Below are 26,542 nucleotides of genomic sequence, written 5' to 3'. Positions count from 1 at the left end.
TGTTCAAAAAGTTTTATTCTGAGTCATATTCTTTTTTCTTATAGTTTCTAGTAATAAAGCTTTTCTTTGTACCTTTTAAAGTTTGGGCCTATTTTGCCTTTCTCCTAATCCTATCTCACAGTAGGAAATGAGTAAATAATTCTAGTGGCTGCACTGATGATTTAGCCAATGCCAAAACCTACAACACAGAGGAAACACAGAGGAAACTTGAACTTTTATATAACTGTCTTTTTTTGGAAGCATCTCTCAAAGCAGAGCAGTCTGTCTTGACTCTCTCAGGGAGCTGCTGCTCCAGTTCTTGTTTCCAATCCTACACCACTGCAGTAGTAGCTTCCAGATTTGATTAGAGAGTGTTTATTTACAGCAGAGGGTGTAACATAAAATTATATTAAAATGGATGGCGATGAAGCATTAAAATGATACCAACATTAACTTCCTGGAACAGGGGCAAAGCAATGTGTGCTGGTCTAAAAATTCTGTTACTCTAATTGCACCAAGTATGAAGAAACAGTGATTTCTCAGCAGCATCAATACTGCCATTGGGCTGATGACACCATTTGTGTCTGACACGTGTTGTGCAGCCACAGAATCTCATGGCATCATTCTATTGAAGCCTAAAATAAATGTAATCAATCTCTCCCCCTTTTTAAAGGTAACACCGCAAAACTGACATTTCTCATTACATTTCTTGTTTATTGTATTGATGGGAAGTTGAGAATGTATTTGGATAATTACAAAACATCAAACACAAGTTTAAGACATCCAGACTACTACTTAAGACATTTTTTCTAGGTCTTAGCACAGAGAATGACGTCTAACAAATTTCCTGTTATTCTGATTTTGACATCTGTGAATCCATGTTGTTCCAGCAAGGCTTGATATTCACAGCCACTTCTCTCCTTTCCCTCTGTCTGCACAAGCATGTTCAAAGACTGCAGCAGAGCTGTGCTCCTGTTCTTCTTTTCATCATCCAACACCATTTCAGCGAGTAAAACTGCACAGCCTAATTTAAAAACAAACACATGCAACAGTTCTAATCCTTATCAGGAAAGAAAATTTCTGCTATCATATAGAGGGGTGCAAACTACAAGACCTTGGGTGATTTCCTTTATCATTTATGGATTTGCTCTGCTATTAAATGACCAATCCACTATTAAATGAATAATCCTCTCCTCTCACAAACCCCAGCAAATTCCCTTTCACAATATGGAGTGATCAAACACTCACAAGTCAAGTCACGTCTCTGTTTTCAGGGGAAAAGGGGATGACTTCTCTAGACTTGGCATGAGGACTATAGAAAACAGTAAGACAGGAATAGCTGTATCTCTTTGGGATGTACTGCTGCTTCACATTCATATTGAAATGATGCCAAGCAGAGAGAAGAGTGGATGGCAAGCATTACAGAAGCAGAGGAGAAGTCAATGTTTCTGTTCAATACATTCTGTACATTATTTCTGTAAGACACGAATTCTGACCTAAGGATTAAAGCAGAACTTAAATGATCTGCTTTAGAGAGTTGTCTTCTCCATATTCAGACCTGTGAGGGGAAAGGGAAGCCAAGAGAGGGCTACTGACAACAGCATTGCTATACATACTTGCCTTTTGGCCTTACCAACTCAGATCAAAACAGCAGCAGTTCATAGTGATTTTATTATTAAGTGCAGCATAACAGTCATACTTTTCTGACCTTTAAGATAATCTCCTCAGAGCCATTCCAACTTGTACAGCTCAGACATTCAGTAATCATCAAAAAGTTTTAAAACTTAACCCCCCTCATTCTTCATGTCAGGAAAGGTTTCTTCAATTATGCATATTGCTTAGAAAATCTTCTCAGTGTTAGACTATTCAATCCACTCCTTCTACCAGTCAGCAAAAGATATTCAGGGAAACTGAAAAACTCATTTTGTACATTAGTAAGGTGAGCTTATAATTCCTCAGGTGTCCAGGCTGCATCAAGTGATTGTACAACAGCTGAGCCTGAAACAGACCACAGGAGATCTCCAGTCCAGCCTCCCACTCAGAGCAGGGCAGCTCTGCAATCAACTCAGCTTCTTCAGGGTTAGCTTCACACATGGAAGCCTCCAAGGACAGACATTCCACAACCTCCCTGGGCTGCCTCCTCCAACACTTAATTATCCATGAGAGTGCAAAGCTGCAGTACGTAACCACAGACACCATGCCCAAGGTACTAGTGCTTAGTGTTGTGCCTTAATCACAGAGTAGATGGAGGCTGGGTGGTAGCCAAACACATTCTATTCAAATTTTACAGTCAGAGACATAGTACTTAGGGGCACAGTTTTAAAGTCTGTGACAGTTACAGGCATGCCAGTTTTAGGATTTGACTGTTTCTGACTCAAACAGCTTAGAGTAGCTTAAAGAACAGCATTATGAACTTCATGAATAACTACGAGATCAGACACATCCGATTGCCAGGATGAGTCTCTCTCAACATACAAACCTGTTAAGCTAAGAGCAAGCTTCGTATCAATGTGGAGAAGAAGCATTTTAAATTTATTCATTTGTTGAATATTTGGCCTTACCTTATTTATTTTAAATGTCTTTACATATGAGATCAGTCAAAATTCCATTCACAGAAAAATTCATAGAAACCTGCTAAGAATTAAAAACCCCCATGTGGTAAAGTCTGACATTTCCCTCATTTTCTACATCTGAAATGCTCTGTAGGAAGCCTGTTTCTCCTTGAGTCTCCTTGAGTGAGTTGAGTCACTGTGGCACTTTACCCATTGGTCAAGGAGCAAAGTAACTCCTGATTAAGTAACATCCAGGCAAATGCAACTCTTAACCTTCCTCATTAACCCTCTCTAATTTGCTGATTTGGTGATTCAGTATTGGCACAGCCCCTTGCACACTGGTTTATTGGGACTATTGCTGTACAAGTGACAGGCAAGAAACTCACAACTGAGAAAGAAGAAAGCTAGTTTGAAAGTGTAACTTCGATTTCCAGATAGGTTTCCTCTACACTTTAAAAAGAAAAAAATGAAGTATCAATGAAGTATTGGAAAAGAAATAAACATTAGGAGAGGTGACATTAGTGACAAATTGAAGACTGGATACAGCATGCACTTCTCCAATTAAGGACTGAAGCATGAAGAAAGTTTTATTTTCAAACTTTCATACAAGGTTTTATACATAAATCCTAAGACTCCTCTCACTTAATGAGACAGAAAGCATAAAAGGCCATTCAATCGTATTCCGAAAAGCTCTGAAGTGACAGTAAGCAAAACAAACAGCTCTCAGCAGCAGCCTGTGCAGGTACATACTGTGGCTGGAGGCCAGAGGCTGCTGAAGTTCCTTCCTCTGTGATGTTACAGCTGTTGTAGGAACATGTTTAAGGTTTGTTCTGTTTTCACTTTTGCTTGTAGAAAAAGTGCTTAAAAAGACTATACATGAGATGTTTTTGAGTAAAGTCCCACACAGCAGTGAAAAAGAAGACTAACATCCCCAAATTCAGGCAGATGGTACAATACTAATTTTTAATTTCTAATAAGAAATTAGTACCAACCACTGAATACACTGCAGAGGGAGAATCCTCTTGAATTTTAAGGTCCAAGAAAACTAAGGCATTATTGTAGCTCAGTACAAGCTTGCAGTTTTAACTTGACATGCTATACAAAACTATGCCAAGCCTAAGCTTAATACAGTCTGCAGAAGAACAGGACATTAAAGTATTTCACATGCAGGAGTTTCAGCTTGCCCCAGACACTTTTTAAAATGCACAGAATTCACTCTGGCAGAAGCTGCACTCCAGCTTGTATCCAAGGCCTGTACAACTACACTTCAGATAAAGGGCCACAGTGATCCTCAGCTGCCAATACGAGCTGGTTGTGCAAGGGGTGAAAATTCAGCATCCCAGATTGCTTCTGGGCACACTACAGTGACAGACTCTTCTTGAAGCACAGAACAGCATCTAATAAGTTCCCTGTGATTTTAATTTGTACGTCTGTGAATCCGTATTTCTCCAGTAGCTGTTTATATTCTGAGCCGCTTCTCTGCTTGCCTTCAGTCATACTGAGGGATTGTAGAACAGCTACAGAAGGGTGCATCTTCTGTTCATCAAGCACAGTTTCTGCCACTAGCAAGGCACTTCCTGCATTTCCAAAACAACCAAAAGTGGTTTCATGTAAGTATTTTTAGTTTCAACTTAAAAGTGTTTTTTCAGAGACAGTTACAGAGGTCCCCTCAGACTGATTTTTTTAAATAGTCTTCAGGGGAAATCAGTGAAAGAAGTTTACTTTCAGTGATCTCTTCTTGGAAGCAACCATTTAATTGTTAAAAATAAGGGAGAGTTTAGAGCACTGTCTCTAGAAGTTCAGATGACTTCCTGCCTATGCTCTTAAACTCAGCCTTGTTTTCATTTGAACCAAACAACTCCTGTAAGCATCTGTCATACCTGAAACTTTGCATAAAATTAAGACTGTCACCCAAAATTTTATTTTATAATTTATAATCAGGATTTTAGTTTATGGGCTAGGTCTTATTTTGCATCTTCTCCTCTGAAACAAGCTTCAGACCTACAGCTGCATTAAGGAAACAGATGATCTTAGTGGTCAGGCTTTTCTGCTTTTTGTCTTCTTTGATCTTTAATACTGCCTGAATATGAGTCAGCAGTGTGCCCTGGCAGTCCAAAGAGACAACCATGTTCTGGGGTGCATCAAGCACAGGACAGTAAATCACCACACAGGTGACTGAATTGTTCTACTCTGTGCTGGTACAGCTTCGCCTTGAGTACAGTGCGCAGTTTTCGGCACCACAATATTAAAAAAAATATTAGGCTATTAGAGATCATCCTAAGGAAGGCCACAAAGATGGTGAATGGTCTTGAGGGGAATCCTTATAAGGAGCAGCTGAAGTCACTTGGTCCGTTCAGCCTGGAGGAGACTCAGGGAAGACCTCACTGTGGTCTTCAACATCCTTATGAGGAGTATTGGAGGTGCAAGTACTAATCTGTTCACTCTTTTGACTAGTGACAGGACTCAAAGAAATGGCATGAAGCTGGGTCAGCAGAGGTTTAGTTTGCATATCACGAAAAGGCTTATCAGCCAGAGGATGGCTGGGCACTGGAACAGGCTCCCCAGGGAAGTGATCACAGTACCAACATTGCCTGAGTTTGAGGAGTGTTTGGACAATCTTCTCAGGCACATGGTGTGACCCTTGGGGTGTCCTGCATAGGGCTAGAGGTTGGACTTGAGGATCTGGATGGGTCCCTTTCAACCCAGCATATTCTGTGATTCTGTGTGCAGTTTTGGATGCCTCAGTATGTGACCAAGATAGTAAAAGGCAATGAAGGGCAAGATTCATGAGGGGCAGCTGAGGTCCTCTGACTGTTCAGACTGGAGAACAGAAGGGTGAGGTGTGACTTCACCACTATGTACAACTTCCTCAAAGGGAACAGTAGAGGGGAAGGTGCTGATCTATCTCTGATGAACCAGTGACAGAACACAAGGAAATTGAATGAAGCACCAGGGAAAAGTTCAGACTGGACATTTGGAAAAGATTCTTCACCCAGAGGGCGGCAGACACTGGAAGAGGCTCCCCAGGAAAATGGTCACAGCACCAAACCTGCCAGAATTCAAGGATCATCTAGATGACATTCTTAGTCATATGAACTAGTTTTAGTCCTTCAAGAAGCAAGGAATTCAACTTGATGATCCCTATGGGTGACTTCCAGCTTGAGATACTCTGATGATTCTATGACTCAAATGTTGTAGAAAGTCAAAGAGGCTGTGTATTTCTCATGGTATGTGTGCATAAAGCAGTACTGAACTTCAGCCAGTTTACCATATCACTACTGAGATAGCAAAACAAACTGCTGCTTCTTGATTAACCCAAAGGAATTTTAGTTAGGCTAATTTTATGTACAGAAATAAGCACGTGCTTACTTAATTGATGATACAGGGCTCAGTAAGAAAGAGTGGGTGTGACAGAGACTGGGGATATGATACAGCTGTATGTAAAGCCTGCAACTATAATAAAAGTAGTTTTATATATATAAAACTATTATATATAGTTTTATTTGCATCTTTGTTTCCTTATTTTTCTTAGTAGCTATTATCGTGATGCAAGCCTAGACATTCAAGCAAAGGCTACTATGATTGAACCAAAAATATCCTAAGTTCATACTAGAAAAGCATTAGTCAGTGCTCATTAAAAGTACATTAACATGCACCTTTAGGCTCACAAGATTAAAAAAAAAAAACATACCTGGTCTACAAACAGCTGATATCTTGCTTAACAGCACATGTATCTTCTCATCAGGCCAGTCATGAAGAACACGAGAAAGGATGTAAAGATCTGCTTCTGGAAGATTATCCTTGAAGAAATCACCTGTTGGAAAACAGAGTTAGTACATTCCTAGAGAAACCACAGAGTACATACTGAAAGAACAAGGTGCTTCAGCAGAGTACAAAAGCAACAAGAATGAACAGGTAGAGGTATGCCCTGATTTGCAGATAAGGGAAGTGCAGTTAAAGAGCAGATCATAGGCAAGAATTTTCTAACCAAAAAAAAAAAAAAAGCGAATCTAAAGCAAGGAAGAAGACAAAGTTCTTTGTAGTCACTATGTTGATCTTGTCTAGAAATGAAATACCTCAGAGAAGCACATGCAGCCTCTGCTTCCAGTGGTATTCAAAAAATTGCTAATTCATACCTATTTAGCCACATTCTCCATTTTTTATCCACACAGTCTTGAAAAAGACAATGTCCCTATTTAGCATGGGTGAACCTACATTGCCTTGTATGAAGATGCTTGGGGTTGGAGCAGGAGCAAAAGAGCTTATTCTGTACTCAAGGATAATAGAAATAAGACAAAAGATCATGTGCTACATTTACCTGACACAAATGTCACTGAAGCAGTGTGTTGTCCTGAAGGCTGAAAGTAAGAGGTGTTCACAATAACTTCTGGAAGGTCGAATACTGTGACCTTGAGATTTGGGTATACTTGTACTAATTCATGAGCCAGAGCTCCGGTGCAACCTATTAAAAGTTTAAAGAAGTCACATCAACTATTTTCTCCCAGAATTTGCAGCCATTTTTAAAGACAAGGCTGTATATAACATTAAAATAGAGACATCCCATCAGAACCAGAGGTAGACAGCTCAACAGCTAACATGGGCAACAGGACTTCCTGGTTTTTACAGAGCAAGGTTTTAATGCAGGCATTACAAAGCAGTGATACATGAAATTTGACAAATACTCCACATCATAGTAAAGATTGTGAAGTTTTAGAGTCTCTGCACAAGTGGCAATGGTTGTACCAGTATTGAGTTAATTCCTCTGAGATGCTGTCTACCTCCCCAGGCACCAAATAAAGTATTCTTCCTTCAGTGGATCTTTCCCTATGTAATAACATGCTCTCTGTGCAGCTCCAAGAGTAGGGTTAAAAAAAGGAACACTAAAAAGCAGAGTTTCTTCAGGTATATAATTTATCCTCAACATTTTGATGGGTATCTTTTCATAACTACAACAATACACAAAACAAACCCATTAGAAACTAATCAAAACTTTTGTTTTAGCAGTGCAGTGTTTCAAGTATGACACCCCATTAGTGGTGGTTCATTACTTACATTACTTTTGAAAATCTTGGATGTGCCTAAGGAGAGCAACAACACTGCTAAAAATGGGACTCCCAGCCCAATGCTGTATCAATCTGAGCAACTATTTCTGCCTTGAATTGTGTAACTGATTGAGACACACCTTCACTTATCTTAAACTATTAATATACCGTTTAGGTAACTCTGCTTTCAATTAGCTGCACTGGTCTTTTATCCTGACATTGCACTATCAGAAAAATAACAGTAGATAGTATTACTCAGTTCTAGCAAAAAATATGTATGCCTTATAAGTAATAAAACGCAGAACTGAAATCAAGCTTTTCCCTTTCAATTTGTATACAAGTTCAGTTACAAGCAATACCTCCTAAATCACAAGCAGATTTAAACTGTGAAAGATCAAACGCTGTAGCCACATCTCTTGCTGTCAGGTGAGCAATGCTGTGCATGGCAGCCATAAAACGCTGCTTTACCTCCTGGTTGTGATAATAGTCCTAAAAAGGGGGGAAAGCAGTGTAATTTAAGTTTATTTCCATTAGTTAATTAAACTGTGTACAACCAAGGCAGCAGGTGAATGTGGTGAACATCAGAATCCCCAAAATGAAAAGGTCCATTAAAAGTGCCACTGACTTATTTGCTCATTCAAATCCTCTGCTGTAGTGATAAGCATATTTTTGCATCCCCTCAAGAATTCTGATCACACAGACATCTTGAAAGGACAGATTTAGGAGACTGAAAGAAAAATTCTAGTGCTCCTTCTTGATATCTTCACAAACTGCTTTCATTTCACTCAAACATTTATTTTCCCATGATGAGAAAATAACTAGATAATTGGACCACACCATAAATCAGAATGTTAAAGGTGATTCGGCTTTTTTTGATTAGCAAAGAATCAAGCATTCAGTAGCAGAACCTCATGCCCTTACCTTTTCAAGACCACATAACACACAGATCACTTTTAAGTTTCACTTTTATACTGATTTCACCAGTTATGGCTGGCTTCGTAACTGCCATGGAATGGAAGTACCTCCAGGCTGTTGTGTGCCCAGTGCCAGAGGCAGCCCATAGATTCTGCTCAGACGTGCCATCCTGTACACATATGGAGCCCAGGTCCACACTGGACACAAGCATCACCCAAGCAAAGTTAATAACCCAGATGTTTGAAAAAGGATGAGCTCCAGCTCAAATACATTAAATGACTTAATTTGTATATAAATTTAGGCATCAATAATGTGACAGCTATCCTACAGCAAAGTATCTTAACTCCCTTTTAAAGAACTTTTGAATGATTTCCAGTGGAGTTTCTGTCCTCCAGTTATTTAAGTGCTACCATGAGGCTAGCAGAGTTTTTAAGTCTCCACAAGTCCTTATTTCATTCCATTGGCTATGCATGAGTGATGTAGACATCTCCTGCAGGAGACTGTCTTCATCACCATCTTGAAGTTTAATACAAATTAAGGACCTCAGGATGTAGTCTGAAGTAAAATTTAAGCCAGCAGTGCTGTCAAAGACATTCTCCTGCTCACACTACCAGCTCTCTGCTTACAAAGGCACAAAGTTAGACTAGTTACAGCCCTAAGTGATTCTCCAGTCTGATCACATCCACCTGGGCTAGCATTGGGAAAGGAATGCCACAGATTGAAGCACAGGGCAGAAGGATTACAGTTTTACCAGCAATAGGTATCAGCTTGAAGCTTATACAAAACTACAAAACTTCACAAAGGAGATTAGATCCCTTCTCCACTGCATTAACACAAACCAGCTTTGACTACACAGCACAGCCTAAACTGGATGCACATCACTATCAACTGACTGGCATCCAATATGGAAGAAGTACATGTGTGGTAAGGTATACTACCTTGGTGTTATTAAAAAGACATAAACATAAATTAAACAGGCCCAGAGGTTGTTCTTAGAGTGTGTCAGTGGGATGAGCAATTCTTCATCTGAAGAATTTTTGTCAGCACTCAAATTTCCAAATAGATTATATGATTGCTCCACTACTTGACAGACTATAGCTGAAGAGAACAGAAGTCTGGGATTGGTGAGTTGCACTGTTTCTCCCATTTCTGGGACTGACAAACTTTCTTCAGACAGCTCTGTCTCCATTTGCCCCTAGATCAGTTCTGGGCTCCTCACAGCTGGTTTTGATACTAGTAAGAGTTTATATTACCTTAAATAGATCATCTGCTTTCTTTCCAAAGGCTCGATGATTCTGCCTGCTCCCTTCCTTGACAGCAGACTCCAAGTTTGTGAAGAGAGGCCAAAGGTGATCATCAGAATGGATAATGTAGCCATGAAGTGAGTATTTACCATCTGAGGTCAGGTAGGTATTTGCTGAGTCTGTATTACTGTAACCTTATGGGAAGAACACAGTTGTAACCAGCTTTGTTTCAGTACTTTGAAACTGTTGTTTAAAATCTGAAGGCATGTTTCCCTGCATAAATAACTAGTAAATCCTGATCTTATGATCTATTACCAACATTTTTGCACAAAAAGTAATTAGTTCTTCAAGTCTTGTCATTCTTAAAGGAGCGAGTACTTGGTTTCAATAAAGAATTTAGATGCTGGAAAATATAGATACATACTGATTTTTTAATTATTATTTTAAACCAGAGTACTTCAGTTAGATAGCTAATATTCAAAGGGACAGTATTAGAAGTTCCTCATTCTTGACTGTATGTTTTTGTTTAGATTATGGCTGTTTCTTCCCTGAATTCAAGCTTTCTCTATTATGTTTTGTCTTTAGGTCTTTTTCATTTGTCATGTCCTCCAACAGAGTTAAAAAGACTACTTTATTTTCTTTTCTTCACACCTAATCATTTCAAGTCTTACTATAAAAATGATGCACATGGAAACTTACACCTACACAGTGTGGACTAAAAAAGTTAATCCTAATACTGATTTCCCCATTTATTTACACCTTCAAAGACTGCTCCAGTTAGGAGCACGAAGAGGGACACATTGCAGAACTCTCCCTATTAAAAGCCTGATCCTCTGCTAAGACTGACGGCACTGCTGCAGCAGAAATTGGAATTTGACAATCATTTTAGATTGAAACATAGAATCACTTCAATGGAAAAGCCTTCTAAGCTTTTAAGTACAACCTTTAACTCAGTACTGTTAAGTCCACCACTTAACCAGGTTCCCGAACATCACATCTACACACCTTCTAAGTGAGGGACACTCAGCCACTTCCCTGGGAAGCCTGTTCCAATGCTTGGCAATCCTTTCAAGGAAGAAATTTTCCTTAACATTCAATCTAGATCTCCTCTGCCATACCTTGAGGCTGTTTCCTCTTAGCCTGCTGTTTGTTACTTATAAAAAGAGACCATCTCCCACCTGGCTACAACATCCTTACATGTAGTTGTAGAGAACAATCAGGTCTATTCTGACCCTCCTTTTCTTCAGGTTTAACACCCTCAACTGTCTCAGCCACTCCTTATCAGACTTGTGCTTCAGACTCTTCATCAGCTCCATTACCCTTCTCTGGACATGCTGCAGCACCTCTTTCTAGTCATGAGGGGCTCAAAACTGACCACAGGATTCAAGCTGTGGCCTCACCAGTGCTGAGCACAGGGGCACAGTCACTGCCCTGGTCCTGCTGGTCACACTGTTGCTGATACAGGCCATGATGCCATTGGCCTTCTTGGCCAGCTGGGCACACACTGGCTCATGTTCGGCTGCTCTTGAACACCACCTGCCCCTTTTCCATTGGGCAGCTTTCCAGCCACTCTTCCCCCAGCCTGTAGTGCTGCATGGGGTTGTTGTGACTCAAGTACAGATGACACAGTTGAGCTATTACACTGTTCCCTGGGACTGTCCATACAACCTTTTCTTAGAAATTTGGTCAGTATTATGTCCAGAGAGCAAAAGCAATCTCAAGTTTCCATAAAGGAGACTTGAATGTGTTCATCACGTAAAGCCTTCCCCCACATGAAACAATTCCAGCTACTAGTAATGAAAGCAAAGGAGTAACAATCCATTCCCCTCTACCCCAAATCCAATTTACCCACAATATCAAGTCAGAACCTGTGACCTTAAAAGCATCTATTCCAGTCCTGCCTTTCAGTACCAGTTGCAAGGAGGATAAATTAGTCACCTTGTGGTGTTTTCTCCAGTAATCCAAGAGAAGCACACGCATCAAGGAGTCTTTCAGTTCCACATACAGAGGTTCCATTATAATTTGCAATATCCACAGCCTTCATTGGACCTTTGTCTTTCAGATGATCAAATATCTTCAGCTTAGAGGCTACAAACAGAGCCTGTGTGTAGGTAAGAAATTGTTATGCTGTGTTTAAAAGACTGCAATCAAAAAATGAAATAATTATAGTGTTTGCCTAGAATTATTCTACACAACTACTGTTAAAACTACTGCAAGGCAATTTAACAAACCTCGTAAAAGCTGCTCCCTTCCTTCTCAGAGGGTTTTAGTATCTTGGCCAAGCAGCAGAACATTTAACAATAGTGTTTGAGAGAGAAGGGAACTCACAGTATTCTGGAATGCAGCCTACAAATTTTGTATGAAGACTCACTTCATTATTGAGATATTTAGTACTTCCCCATCTATATGGCTGTTTGACCTAATGGAACATTCTTCAGCATATGAACCACTATCAAAAGATCAAGTTAAATTCGATATACCCAAAGCATAAGGAACTCAAAACACTCCACTAAGATAGTGTAATAGCTTCAGTTGCTAAAATACAGGTCTTTATTTTATTAAACTTAAGAAAAAGCCCAAAAAAATAAGAACAAAGAATAAAACTTCATAGGACAACTGTACTACAGGCACACCTTAACAGGATGTGTACACATGGAATGGGACAAGAGAACAGCTAGTGCCTGATGGTGAAGAAAAGCTCATGGGCAATGGCTGCCTTAAATGGGAAACCTTAGCTGAACTTTTTCAAAGATACGCTAAAGAAACCAGAGAGTGAAATTAATGATATGTGGTAATATATACATCACCATTCAAAATTAATTTGCAATTCTACACTTTCTGTATTCTGAAGCTGATAAAACACCTAAATCCAAGGAACTTATGGAGTGCACAGTGAATACAAATGCAGCAATCACAGAACCCAGTTCTTTACAACTGAAAGCAACTATAATGAAATTTAAATCTAAAGGTAATCAAGGAAAGAAGGGCCTTGACATTATGCTTAATAAAAATCAAAGGGAGAAAAAGAGATTAACTTTGATAGGTAGGTCTGTCACTGTGTGTGTCTATATATTCTACCACTTTCACCTCTTTTTACAGCTTCATTTGTTATTCTAATAAGAATATATAGCTGGGGTTTATTATAATTCAGGTTTTCACAATACTGAGCCAATTACATCTATTAGAACAGGAAAAAGAAGATGAGACTATAAGGCAGAAAACTTGGTTGACCTACTAATTTAGTAATTCTCAATTCCAGAAAAAAAAAGAAAGAAGAAAAAATGTCAAGTATCTAAGTACAGATCAGACTATGTAAATTTTGAACATAATTAACTTCCAAGTTTTTTAACTTCCAAGTATTTAACCCTGAATTCCCTCCTGTTCTTCAACAGAGCAGTTCAGAGGAAATTAGGCAGCAGTATCTTCACCTGCAGGAGATTTTACTCTGCTTTATAAAATTCTTGAAGTGACACCCAAAAATCAAGATGAAAAAAACCTTGAGTTTTGTTGGAAATAAATGCTTTTGTGTACTTAAACCTATTCTGCAAATGGACTTCACACTGGAGTAGTAGGAAAGTAAAGCTCCTCCTTTTATTTCTAGCCCCCATTGTTTTTCACTGCTCAAAACTATTCAGCATCACACCACCACACAACTGTAAACAGTGTATGTACACCCACATGCTTGATGATTCTCCATATTTATTTTTACTTAAACTGAAGAAATGCTAAGCATCATCTCACCCATTCAAATATGTCACTCCCTGTGGATACACAAGAAGTTCACAAATGCAGCAACCTCAAAGCCACTTTATTCCAAACCTCAGGACAGCTTTGCATGCCTGCAAGCAGCACGCCCACAGAACTACACCACATGATCACAGTACAGTCTTCCTTCAGAGCTGAGCACAACTCTCCACTGTTTCAGCAAAACTATTTTTCACTGTCTAGTGTGCCTCCCTCCATTCACCTCAAAGTTGCTGGATCTTTACTTCCAACTTTGCATTTCACTACTACTTCAGCACTTTTTTTCTCACCTCTTCCTAAAACTCAAATAACTTGATGGAGACCAGTGGTCTATTAGAATGATCACTGCTCATTTCTTTTCCCCCTTCTTCACTATTGTCTTCACTACACTGGAACTGTGTAGAAAATCTGGGAGTATTTCAAGTGTCCACCTGTGCATTTCTCATCATGCCTGGCTGATGATAAACAGAGCATGTGAACTTGTTTGTGAGCTGTTTTGAGTATGCCTCCATCAGATACAGCATGGATATTATCAGTTAAACACATCCAGAACATGGAACAAGTTATTAAAAAATATCATCCTGGAGAGGAAAAAAATTAAGATCTTACACAGATTTCTAATGCAAGACATTAAGAGTTACAAAGGAAATATATGCTTTAAGTCAGGTGAGGTAACCACATTAAATGCTTTCTGTGAAGAGTATATAATTCCAGCTTGGTTGTGCTCTTCTGATCAGTAAAAAATAAAAGCAAAAAAAAAAACCAAAAAACCAGACACTTCTTTTCCCTCTCAGCTCAACAGATAAAATCATTCAGTATGTAACTGAAACTTCATAGAACACATAAAAATGAATACAAAAAGACAAACCCAGCAATGTTTGCGCTGCATCAAAAGTTCTGGCTATCTTTGGATTCTCCAGAACATCAATGGTCCTTTTTTACTACTTATTAATACTTTCCTTCCCCAGCTGAAGTATTTCACAATACCTGGCACATACTGAAGTCCAGTGAAACAAAGGTATCAGACAATGATGTAATGAGAAGCTTTATTTTTCCCTTACCTTTGAAGCTCTAAAACCATCCATCAGCTCTAGAATTTTGGATGGAAGTTTTGATGCATTCTGTGACACTCCATTCTGATTTTCCAAAAGTACTCTAAAACCAGTTCTGACAGTAGAACTGTTTTCAGAAGTGTAAACAGCTCCCGAGGAATGCATCCCACTGCTGTCCAATTTGCTAGAAACTTTGTGCTGTGTGAAATTTGAAGATTCACTTTTTCCATCAATTAGTTTTTTAGAAGTGTCCACAGAAGGGATAGAGTCATACTTTTTATGCTGTACATTATGTTTAGAGGGCGGATAGTACAATTCTGCTAGCTTTTTGCAGAAGTGATTCAGAGGAAACCCCACCACATTCAAGAAGTCTCCATGGACATACTCAACTAACATTCCACCAAGAGCTTGGATACCATATCCACCAGCCTTGTCCCTGGGGAAGAAAAAGCAAAAACAACATATATTTAATTAAGGTTAAAAGTAGAGGTATCACAGAACACTAATAACCCACCAGTACTGCAGAGGCTGGAATGAAAACTCGTGTAGCTAAGTTAGAGGCAAATTAAATCTATTAGATAGGCTCAACACTTCAGATAAATATAAAGATCAGTATTTCTACTAAGGGTGAACAGCTAAAGGTCTTGATGCTACAGACAGTGGAAGCGCAACAGTCACCTAAGCAGCAGGTGACTGCAGTCAGAGTGTGTTGTCATAGGTTACAAAGTTGTGGCTACCAAAAAGGTAACAGTGTCACCAAACAACACTGCCACTGGGTCACCAGTGACTCACCCAATTCCAACAAGAGGCTGAAAAGCCTTTAGGAATGTTAAGTCCCAAAAAAGCTCAACGAAGATGACCTTTCAGAACTCAAATGATTATAGAATGCATCTTGCAGATCTCAGTCATAGGAGTACCTAAAATGAGGATTGGGAAGACAGGACTTTCATGGGAAACAGCAACCTACTCAAACAAGATCCACTGCTCTATTTAGCCCTATCCATCCATCTCTTGTGCAACCATGGAATAGAGCTGTGGCTCACACTGTGCTCTTAGATGTCATGGTAATACTGGTAATTTGGCACAGGAGTGTACATGCACAGAAACTAATCTTGGAAATCTGATTTGTCTTTAGGTATAATTATGCAAATTCCACAGAGTGGAATGGAAACATATACAAGTCAGATAAACTGCAGGAGACCAAACAATTTTACTGTTCTCATACAAGGAACAAGGCAGTTAAAAGTATGTTTCCTACATAACAAAAGAATCTGAAAGCCTATGTCAGCAAGCTTAACAACCAAAGGTCAGTCAGTCTTGGATCTGCAAACTTAAGGTAGCATGGAACTATGCAAGCTCCTTGAGAAAGAAGGTTACTACACAAAAAAATCATTGCTGATTTTTTAATCTTAGAAACAGCTCTTTATTTTCAGTACTTACCTCTGGATTCCCTTTCTAACAGCATGCTAAAACAACCAGAGGAATCAGTATACCAGCAAGTAGGATTTTCTGTATTGCTAGAAATTGCAGAATAGGGATTTTCCTTTAATCTTGCATTGCAAGCACTACCTTATAACTTTGCCGTTGTTTAAATTACTCCTTTTATAACATTCTTACTATTTACTTCAACTAAATTAGTAATATTATAATGACTAAAATGTCTTCTCATTTTTCAGTGAAGCTGTTGTCATTTTGGTCTATGCTTACAGGTAGGCAAAAAAAACCATTATAACCATCAAAAGCAGTGCTATCATACTCCCAGCAAGAACATTAACAGAACTGGCTATGCATTTATTTTTCTACAACACTTTATGTTCTGGGATTGGATCCTGAAAAGAACATTTGTATTCTACATTTTATTCATTCACAATAAAGTGTGAAACTGTAGGGCTGCAGGCTCTGTCATCACCTCCTTTCCAGACTGCAGTAGGGTCCTTTGGTTTCACTGCCATCAGAGGAGAGCTACTAAAACCACATAGGATTTTCATGCAAGGAGATGTAAGCAGAGACAGAGAGAGTTGGGAAAGATTACAAAATAAAAAGCCGGGTCAAAGAGGCTGGCAGAAACTAAGTCTAATCATTATACAAGCCCAAACCAGTTAGGATTACTGTGGTACAGCCTTCTTTTTACAGATAGACAGAAAAGAAGAAAGAGACAGTGCCTGCAAGCAGAAAATCCTTGGTTAGAAACAGGAACAGGAATAAAACAAAATGCAAAACATCTTTCTGAAGCCAAAATTTGATGGTTTTTATATCCTCATCACAGACTACCTTGAGACAGCAATTTTCCCTCCTTCCTTACCCATACTTTAGGTCAGTTATGTATTTCGAATATTACTCTCTGTCACCAGTGATTGACTTAAACACTATATGCCAATTTTCTTCTTGCTAGAAAAAAATTCAATTTAATCTTCAACAGAACTAGTAATTTTTCTTTACCTTTTTCATGTAACTATTAAGTCTTGTATTATTTCAGAAAATTATTTTGCAATGTAAGATTTTTTTTTAAATAAGGAATGTTTACTTTTTGTTTAGAAAAACCTGAATGCACATAATTGTGTACCTGTATGAGTGGACATGGAGGAGGGAACAAATATAAAAAAAAGCGCTGTGAGATATTTCTCCTCACTGTTTTGCAAAATTTACAGGATACTGTGTTAGTCCTTCCTTTGCAAAGTCAGATCAAATGCTTCCTATCCTCAGGATTATATAAACAAAGATCAATTGGCTTCTGCCTCACAGAGTAATGAAATGCACTCTCTGAACCTTTGGTCACCGAGAAACCCTTGCTGTTGCACACCCTTTTTTAACAGAATGAAGAGAACAACGCAACACTGCTCATGAGCTGTTTTGGTGCAGTAAAGTACTACTAAAGCATACTTGCCTCCAGAGGAAATATTCAGAATATTCCAAAACAATTTTCAACCTCATATTCTTCCTAAAAATCCACAGTAATTTCTCCTTCAAACAGCAACTTTATGGCCCACTAAATCTAAGCATCATACTAATTATCATTATAAACATCACCTTCCAAAAAACCTATGTCGGAATTTATTACAAGCTGTAGTCTTGCCAAAACATTCTCTCCACATAATCCAATTTAACATCAGTCTGTTCAATAAGCTGTGAACTTTACAAGTTCACATAAGCACTGAAATACATCCAAAGTCTACACTGGTTTCTCTTTCCCCAGTAAAACATGGGTTTATTGTCTTATAGCACAAACGAGTTTAAAAACCACCACCATTTATATTCTTACATGGTCACAACTGAAGCTACAGGAACAAAAGTTCACATCAGCTCACCTGATACGCAGTCCACAGAGCTAACTATGCCTTCATGCAGATTCAGCTAACACAAAGGAAGGACAAATTCCTTTCCCTTGTTGTCTCCAAATAAGTACTTATTTTTTAATTATTTTTTCTTAGCAATCTAGTGAACTTCATCTTAGAAGTTGTAATGATGCATTATGTTCTCATCCTATTTCTTCCATGGAATCACTGTTGTCTGGTATATTGTCTTTGTAAATGTGCTTATATAGGTCAGTAACTGTATTACCAGTGTAGCAGAAACACAAAAGCTGAAGGACAATTTTGGCACAGCAACACACACAAACTGTGTTTTCACTTTTCACAAGGATGAATAAAAATTAAGCTGGTGTCCCTTGCATCAGAGTAGTGATTTTGATAAACTAAATACACAGAGTTCTGGCTTTCTTCCAATACAGTTCCATGATGCCCTGACTGTCCAATACTAACTCTTTTCACCTGTTTGTAATGAAGTATGCATTGTCTTGGGCATTGAAAATCCATGAATGCCTCTGCTAACAGAACGATAATTGCATACTGCACAAGTACTTGCTCTAATCCAGAGTATTTCAAGTCCTCACTTTTCAAATTCACTAGGGTTCTAAAATACTAGCTCACTTTCACAGGAGAAATGACAGAACAAGATGACACAAGAACAAAAGAACAGTGACCTTGCATCATCCATACTATCATTTGTCAAACACACAGAGCAAAATTTCACAGAGCACAGGACAATGTTTTACACTGGCTTAATATACCCTAACGCCTATTCTCAAGTGTTGTGTGGTGGCATCGGGGTCTTACTTACATTGGCTCCCCACTGTGAATGTACTCCCATAAGAGCTCTTCAGACAGCTCAGAAAACTTTACTTTGGTCTCTTCATAGAAATCGGTGATTTCCATCTCTAGCTGATTGTCTACGGAAAGGAAAAGGCCTTACTAGAAACAGGAAATGTAGTTTAGAGAGCATAACATCTAGGTTGTATTTCTTAATAATTTGACAATTTTGCTTGAGAAAAACTTAATATATTGCATAGATGTATGAAATGACTGATCATGTTCTTTAGGGAGAGTGGACTCAACTTTCCCGAAACAGTAAGAGTTTGCATTTTCAACCTCTACAGTCCTGTCTCAAGGCTAAGAGACTGCTGTTCCTGTATAAAATATATTCATAAATTAGCAATGCTTACACAAAACTATTTATGGATGCTGGCACACACATCCTGCACTGTGTACACAGAAGACTACAACCACCCTTCCAACTTTATGACTGTTGTCAAAGAACTCTTAACGACATATCAGAGTTCAACATGCAGCTGTCATAAAAGTGGGTACGTGTAGCTGCACCTGCACTTCAGACTTGGGTATCCAGCAGTCCCATCAAGAACCACTGCTGTCATATTCCTTTCATCCCTGAAGAGATTACAAGATTATTTCAGACCTCTGTAGCTGGAAGTGGCTGAGGAAAGGTGCAATAGAGTACTGCACACCTGGGTATGGACCCTGCTGTCACTGCAGACAAAGCTTTTCCAAAACATGTTCAATAGGTAACAGCCCTGCACAAATGAGTGTGCACATTACAGATTATTAGCTGTTTCTACTCAACACCAAGGTCAGCATCTCCTGTTACCACAGTTCTGGTAGCAGTGGAAATGCTTGAGGAAAAGTAAGAAACATCTACAGTACAGACCAAGGAAAGAATGCTAACCCATTTCTAATGGTGATAGTGTGAAACCCAGTTGAAATAAGAAAATTGGTGCATATGAAGACAGATAACCATGTCTTTCAGTATTGATAAAAAACTCTAGTCAGCTCAAAATAAAAACTTCATCCTTAGCAAGTTAAAAACCACACTGTAACTATAAACTGTAAATAAAAATATATTCTACAGAACTGCTCTATTGATTGCATCTCCTGGGGAATCTGCAGACTAAAGGTCTATTTTCATTCATCTGACTGTGATGCAGTTCAAATTTGTAAACTTCAAATGAGATGTGCTGTTATAGTATCACTACTACAGTGGAGTGCACTTAACTTTCTTCCTGGAGTAAACAGTTAAAGGTGTTATTTACATTGCTGGGTTGCTCACAGGAAACCCTTGGTAACATGTTTTATTTCTTTTACAGCAGGTCTCCCTCTACTGTACTAGCATATTAGCAGTACTGCATCACTAATTTTAATTCTATTTTACAAGAGTTAAAAGCAACCATTCCAGAAAAGATTAAAAACTGTTAATTTGTGTACAGAAAGACTATGTCCAGTGAAATGTCAGCAAAAGCCCTACTGAAAGACTACTGGCACAATGATGAGACAATGCCCTTCAGACACTCCTCAAATTATATTAATGGTACAGTTTCCACAAAAACCATTTGCTTTCTCAATAAATTATGCAATAAAGAACATTGGTGTATTGCTCCCTACAGCTTCTTAACAGCCTGAGGCACTAAGCCTCAACTGGTATAAGCACAACACAGAACGAATTTGATACAGATCACATTCAGTTCAGTCTCACAGTCTGTAGTACCTTACTTGAATTTAATTTAGCATATTCCACAACTTACACAAACCTTTCAATTAGTCTCATAACTTTTAGAGACAGTATTTTTAAACTCCATTGTGTCTTGCCACTTTCCTTTCTGTGTGAAAACTGAATACAGGAAGAAGGTTGGCTTTCGTGGGGAGTCTTTAATTTATATTTTTACATCATTTTTCGTGAGTAGAAAACCAATTCAGACTGTATATGAGACATTTTCATCCTGTGTCTTTACTTGTACAAGCTACCATGAGAGTAATTTTTAATACAAATATTGAGTTTCAATAAAATGATGCGTACCTTTACTGTGGCAGTGTATAATAGCCACCCCTGTGAAAACACTGTGCTCTTTCCCATTCAACCTGTCAGGGAAAAAATGTCCATTAAGCAACAGTCTTATGAAACGTTCCACATGATTATATTGCCACAGCCTGAGAAGCAGACCATAACATTAATATATCACTCAATGGATCTGACATGCATCCTGAACAAACAAATTTTATTACAAAATCAGTGAAAAGACATTGGCAAAATAAACAAAAAAATACCCACATAAAAAACACTATCAAAAGCTGCAGTCATTTAAAGTCTCCAAAATATCACTTGTCCATGGTGTCAGCTCATTCACTGTACATGAGGAAGGTCACTATTCCAAATGCATTATAAAAGGCCAGTTGGCATGAACACTACTGTTACAGACATCTTCAGTGAAAGCTGGCAATAAGTATCTAGGTGATGCAACTCAGACTAAACATGTAATAGGGAACTAGAGCATATGTTCTCATTTCATCCAGACTAGCCCCCAAAAATCCCATGGCAAGCCACAGTGCAGAGAAGAGCCCAGAGTCCCTTACCCCAGCTCCCTCTTGTAGTGGCTCCAGAGTGCCACGCAGTGGCCAATTAGTTCTGAGAACTTTATTATCCGCTGTGTAAGCAACAGATGTATAATAGCAGGGGACTGTGAATCTTTGAAGAGATTGTTAAAGGAATAGTCTCCTATTGATTAGCCAGGGTGGTTTTGGATGTGATCAGAAGCATGTCATATGCTCTGTCCCCCACAAGACTTCACACCGAATTGTAAGATGAAACAGTGTGTGAAAATTTTCATTTGACAACTTGGATATGTGCAAAGATGTATCATCTTGTCTGCCTTTTTTTCCTGGAATTCTAGAAAGCTAAATATTACGTGCATTTCATATCCCTAATTAAGAGACTGACCTAGTAAACTTAAAACAAATTAAACAAACCCCCCCCCCAAAAATCTGCATGTAACCCTTCCACAGAGCCCTTTTGAGAATCTAAGCGATAGAGAAATTGCATCTTCAAATTTCATATTTTACTTAAAACTACAGACCTTGACAGCATCCTGTAGGCATCTTGCTTATCAACTGGTTTCTCCAGGATCTGCTCATCCACAGACTAAAACAGAAAGACAGAGTGAGTGTGCTGCTTTTTCTCAATTTTCAGAAATTAAGCTCAGAAATCATATTTAAATCATTATTTCAGTCAGGACTTCAAACTTGAGTCTTTTGAGTAGAGCAAGAAGCACAGATACTTTGGTAGAACAGGTAATTTAGTGTCAAGCATATGAGTGTCACACTCTACCCTCCAATGGCTGCACCTCTCAAACAAAAGGATAATTCAACTTTTTCTGTCCTTAACAGCTCACTGTCTCTGTGAAGATGTCAGATATAGTGACCTCCTCCTAAAGGCACAACACTGAACAGTTCAAATCTGGACTTCTTGACAGACAAGTCACCTGAAAACAGAATTTTCATTACAAATTAGAGGATCCAAGGCAATATTTATGGCGGTATTAGTGTCCCCAAAACCAGTAGCACAGCTTCTAGCTCTCAAGCTGTCCAAAATTACCTTATTGGGAAAAAAGCCTAAAAGCCCCACCTGCAAAATCCAAAAATATATATCATAATGCAGATACAACTTCACAGTGAAGGCAGCTTTCAAACTTAAATGTAAAGATACGAGTGTTTTCTACACTTGTCATAAATTTAAATAATGCTAAATCACTAAAGACTTCTTACCACAATAGTGTCTGCTCCTATGACAACATCAGGTGTTCTCTGATGCTTCTGCAAAAACATAAGAAAAAAGGCATTTGTGAGAAGATGCAAAGAGAACAAAAACTTTTAACACTTAAGAAAATAGCAGTTTACAGGCTTAGTAATAGGGCTCTACACTGACCTGAAAACAAGACAATATTTCTCCTCCTTTTGCACTGTTTGCAAAATAGTAATCATTTATAACACCATAAAAGTGAGGCTTCAGCACACCATTCTCAAGCCACATATTTGCCCAAATATGTTACTGATGAATAAATGCATCCAGGAAATAAAGTGCATTGTCAAAAATTAATCTGGTCTTCAAGGTGGCAAACAATTCCTTTAAAGGAAGTGCCTAGTGTTTGGAAGCCAGAGAATACAGTCCTCTAGGATCATTTTTCCAAGCAAAATTTTACTGAAAAATAAAACCCTTTTTTAGCTACACTTTGTGTTTTTCTCTTAAAAGGGGACAGTCTATTTTTTTAAATATGAGAGGTAGCCATATATAAAAATTCCTTGTAAACCTTTCTTGACTTCAAACTGTACCTGACCTTATAGCTAAGTTTTGATTTACCTGCATATTCTAAGGTACACCACAGTTAGTATCACAAATTGACACGAAACCTGTCTGTAAGTGTGACCATTATAATAAAGCATTTATAGGAAGTCAATTCTTCTAAAGAAAGACGTGATGTGCTCTAAATGTTTAATGGTATCTAGAATTAGTTCTACTAATTCTTGCATGAAGAAGCATTTTGAAATCCACTGAACCAGCATTACCACCAGCACAAGTGTTCTGCAATGAAAGCCCAAAGTAAGTCATTTAGTGAGGTTGAGTTTAAAATCCACTCTCCTATGCTGTACCATTGTCTGGAAAGTAGTTGACGGAATCCTGGGTAACTATTTACGTTGCAGATCATGCAATATTTGCTTTGAAGAATGGTGACATCTGGCAACACTGTTCTTTTAAAGTGTTCAACATTCTTTTTCTGCCACAAGAATAAGATCCACAAACACCCCTCTCTTTCAGAGCTGTATTATTAAGAAATTATTATGGTCCATATTGTGTGATTTAATCAGCTTGACTTCTAAATAGGTTCTGGTAGCAAAGAGCCTTATGTGTTCAAACAATGATCACAGCCAAGGGCATAAGTCAAACACCACTGACAGTGTAAGCTGCATCACCAGTTTTGATCAAATTTAGGATACAAAATAGCTGCCTGGTGTAACAGAACCTGAAATCATGTCAACTTCTTCCTTCTTAAAATTAAACACAAATTCTGTTTTAAAACATTCTGGGCAAAACAGCAATTCTTTTTCTGCTTTCCTCCAGTGCCTCTATACTCATAATTTTTGACTATTCTTGTCACTCCTTCAGTGAAAGCTACAGCAAAGCATTAGAATCACAACAGTGTATTTCCATGGAGTCTGTTTCCACAGTCAACAAATACCTGGAATGAGGTCAGCCATACACCTGACTGTTCAAAGGAACTATGGAATATATATCCCATACAAGAGTAGGTATGATGCTGACAAAAGATACAGGCCACTTCAGTTTGTGGAAAACCTGAACTGCAGGCATAAGACTTTTGATTAGGCAATTTCAAGACACCTTCTTTCACAAATAACAGGAAACACCCATTAGCCTTCAGTGGAGTAAAAAGACTCCGGGATCACTTAAGCAGTGCAAGCAAATTAAGTCACGGTAATATGCAGCGCCTTCAGACAAAAAGCTCATTGCTGAAGCAGTTATTAACTTACTACATGCATTCTGTTTGCTACTTCAAGAGCTTTCTGTTTTGCTGTTTCCACAGCATACTCATACGGGGCTGTAAAAGATGACTTTTCAAGTGTCTCCTTAAACCAGGATGGAACCACCTCAAACCGCAGGCCCTGTAACACAGGAAAGTGATGCAGTCAATCTGACTTCATTATTAAACATTGCTCCCAAGACATATTAAGCAAGTAGCAAATCTGACATCTGCTTTTTCTACTTTAACACATCTCCCTCCCAAATACACACAGGAAAAAGAAGAAACCCCGGTACTTCAATCAGGGTTTAGTGCATACATATCCTTTGCAAGCCATCTAAAACAAAACAATCAGAACTTTGAAACTGTATGTTTGGTGTATGTCTAATGTGTGTAATGTGTATGGTGTGCGTATTTGATTTTACCCTTATTAAAACCTAATCACATTAGTAATTGCATTATTCTTTTCATACGAAAACTACCAGTATAAGCTTACAAACTTCATAAACAGAGGATTATACTACTGGATTTTTAAAACTGAACCCATCCATAGTACTATACTCATGCAACAGCAGTGAACATATTCTTACAGGAGTTTTACTGCACTTTTCATGTCCTTATACACGATAAACAGAAAACAAACCCGGACAATTTCTGACTGGTTTCATCAAACAATACCCAACTATTGTTCCAAGTTTTCTGCCTCTAGGTTACACTTGTACATTTACTACACCTTGCAGGCATGCTGTGTTTCTAATAACTTAGTGCGTGACTCAGCCTCGGTGCTTCTCCACACATCAGTATTTTGAAGCTATTTCTTCCACTTAAGTTCAATTTATTGGCTGAATTATTAAGAACGGTAATACTATTGAACCTAAGGTGGACAGGCAATATCCAAGCGCTATTCAAAAGCCTCCCGCAGCCCGCCCAGCGAGGCCAACACGCTCCTCCTCACGGGCTGCACGGTCAGAATAGCAAGTTACGGCCCCCACCGCTCTGCACTAGCGCAGTTCAGGAAGGAGACATCCTTCGTTCCCCCGCTCCCGTCCCGAAGGTCTCATGGAGCGGGGTCGGGCCCCGCAGGCCCGGCCGGCGCTCGCAGCCGGCGCAGCCCGCAGCGCCCGGCCCGTGCGAGGCGAGCGACCGCCAGCCGCACTCACCACGTTGGTGAGGATCTCCTGCCGGCGCGGCGAGGCGCTGGCCAGCACCACCCGCTTGCTGACCAGCTTCCCCAGCACCGGGTTCAACACCATGGCGGCGGCCGCCACCCCTCAGCCTCTGCTCCGCGCTGGTCGGGGGTAGGGAGGCGGTGGCGGCCGCCTTATGTGGCGGCGGGGCGGAGCCGGGCCGCCGAGGGAGCGGAGAAAGTGGGGGCTGTGCCCCTGGCGGCTCGGGGCCGCTGTGTGTGTGGGGAGAGCGGCTCGGGGCCGCTGTGTGTGTGTGTGTGTGTGTGTGTGTGTGTGTGTGTGTGTGTGTGTGCGCGCGCGTGTGTGTGTGTGTGTGTGCGCGCGCGTGTGTGTGTGTGTGGGGGGAGAGCGGCTCGGGGCCGCTGTGTGTGGGGAGAGCGACTCGGGGTGTAACAGAGTGCAATCAGTATATGTTCACTGAACCGTAGTTAACAGAGAATGGAAAAGTACATTGCCCAAGGTCTAACTGCAGACATCTGGTAGAATAAACAAAAGATAGAAGGAACCGAAAGTTGTGTAACAAGTATGTAAAGATTCACCCACAGGACATCGAAGAAGATGAGGAGCCTTCATCCTGACGACCACCAGAAGGCAGAAAAAGACCCCCTGGCAACACACCGCACATGCGCAGAACACAGCGGAAGATGTACGCGGCACGGGAAATTGGAGAGTGCGTAAATCGGGACTGTCGGGTGGTGAGTGTGCGCCGTTGGTGGAGCAGAGGCCCCCCCGGCCGCCCAGCGCTGTTTTGCTTACTGCCGCTTGTTCAATAAATTGTATTGCAGCTAATTGAATTTGTTCCTGTCAATTATTGGAACGCACTTATAACAAATTTGGTGCCGTGACTCGGATAGAGGCAACCTGGTGTGGGCTCCCATACGGGGGGGCGCGCCCCGTTGTACAACGGCCCCCGCTTGGGTGAGATCCCATTTCATCCCGCTTGGATGAGACCCTCTACCGACGAACTCTAAATTCGGCAGCGAGCAAAAGAAAAGCCGGCAACCCCGTAATCTTTGTGCACGAAGCTCCAAACGAAAACACAGGAGTGCGTAAGTATAGGCCGGGTATCCGTTCGGTTGGGGTTGGGAATCCCGGAGTGTGCCGTTGTGAGACATCCGGTACAGGACGAGGTGAGTGCGGATTCCCCGGTAGTGCGGTTCCCATATCCCACGAGG

General features: G+C 39.7%; 1 protein-coding gene across 2 annotated transcripts; it reads right to left on the bottom strand.

Moving 5' to 3' along the window:
• Positions 1-702: 702 nt before the first annotated feature.
• ASMTL (acetylserotonin O-methyltransferase like) lies at positions 703-25,445 on the bottom strand. Of its 2 annotated transcripts, XM_062514998.1 has the most exons (13): positions 25,341-25,445; positions 24,191-24,322; positions 22,412-22,459; positions 21,724-21,788; positions 20,670-20,731; positions 18,645-18,753; positions 14,538-14,964; positions 11,671-11,833; positions 9,742-9,926; positions 7,933-8,062; positions 6,850-6,993; positions 6,223-6,345; positions 703-1,003 (listed from the first exon to the last, which is right to left on the bottom strand). In XM_062514998.1, the coding sequence occupies exons 1-13, from the start codon at positions 25,431-25,433 to the stop codon at positions 789-791; spliced, it is 1,896 nt and encodes a 631-aa protein (XP_062370982.1). In that variant the 5' UTR covers positions 25,434-25,445; the 3' UTR covers positions 703-788. The 2 variants fall into 2 exon arrangements, with proteins under 2 accessions (XP_062370982.1, XP_062370984.1); XM_062515000.1 differs by lacking the exon at positions 22,412-22,459.
• Positions 25,446-26,542: the final 1,097 nt, after the last annotated feature.

Source organism: Cinclus cinclus, chromosome 2 (genome assembly GCF_963662255.1).
Source record: "Cinclus cinclus chromosome 2, bCinCin1.1, whole genome shotgun sequence".
In the NCBI taxonomy this organism is placed as follows: domain Eukaryota; kingdom Metazoa; phylum Chordata; class Aves; order Passeriformes; family Cinclidae; genus Cinclus; species Cinclus cinclus.
Note: the sequence above shows the minus strand (reverse complement) of the source record. Positions and strands in the feature narration are given on the sequence as shown.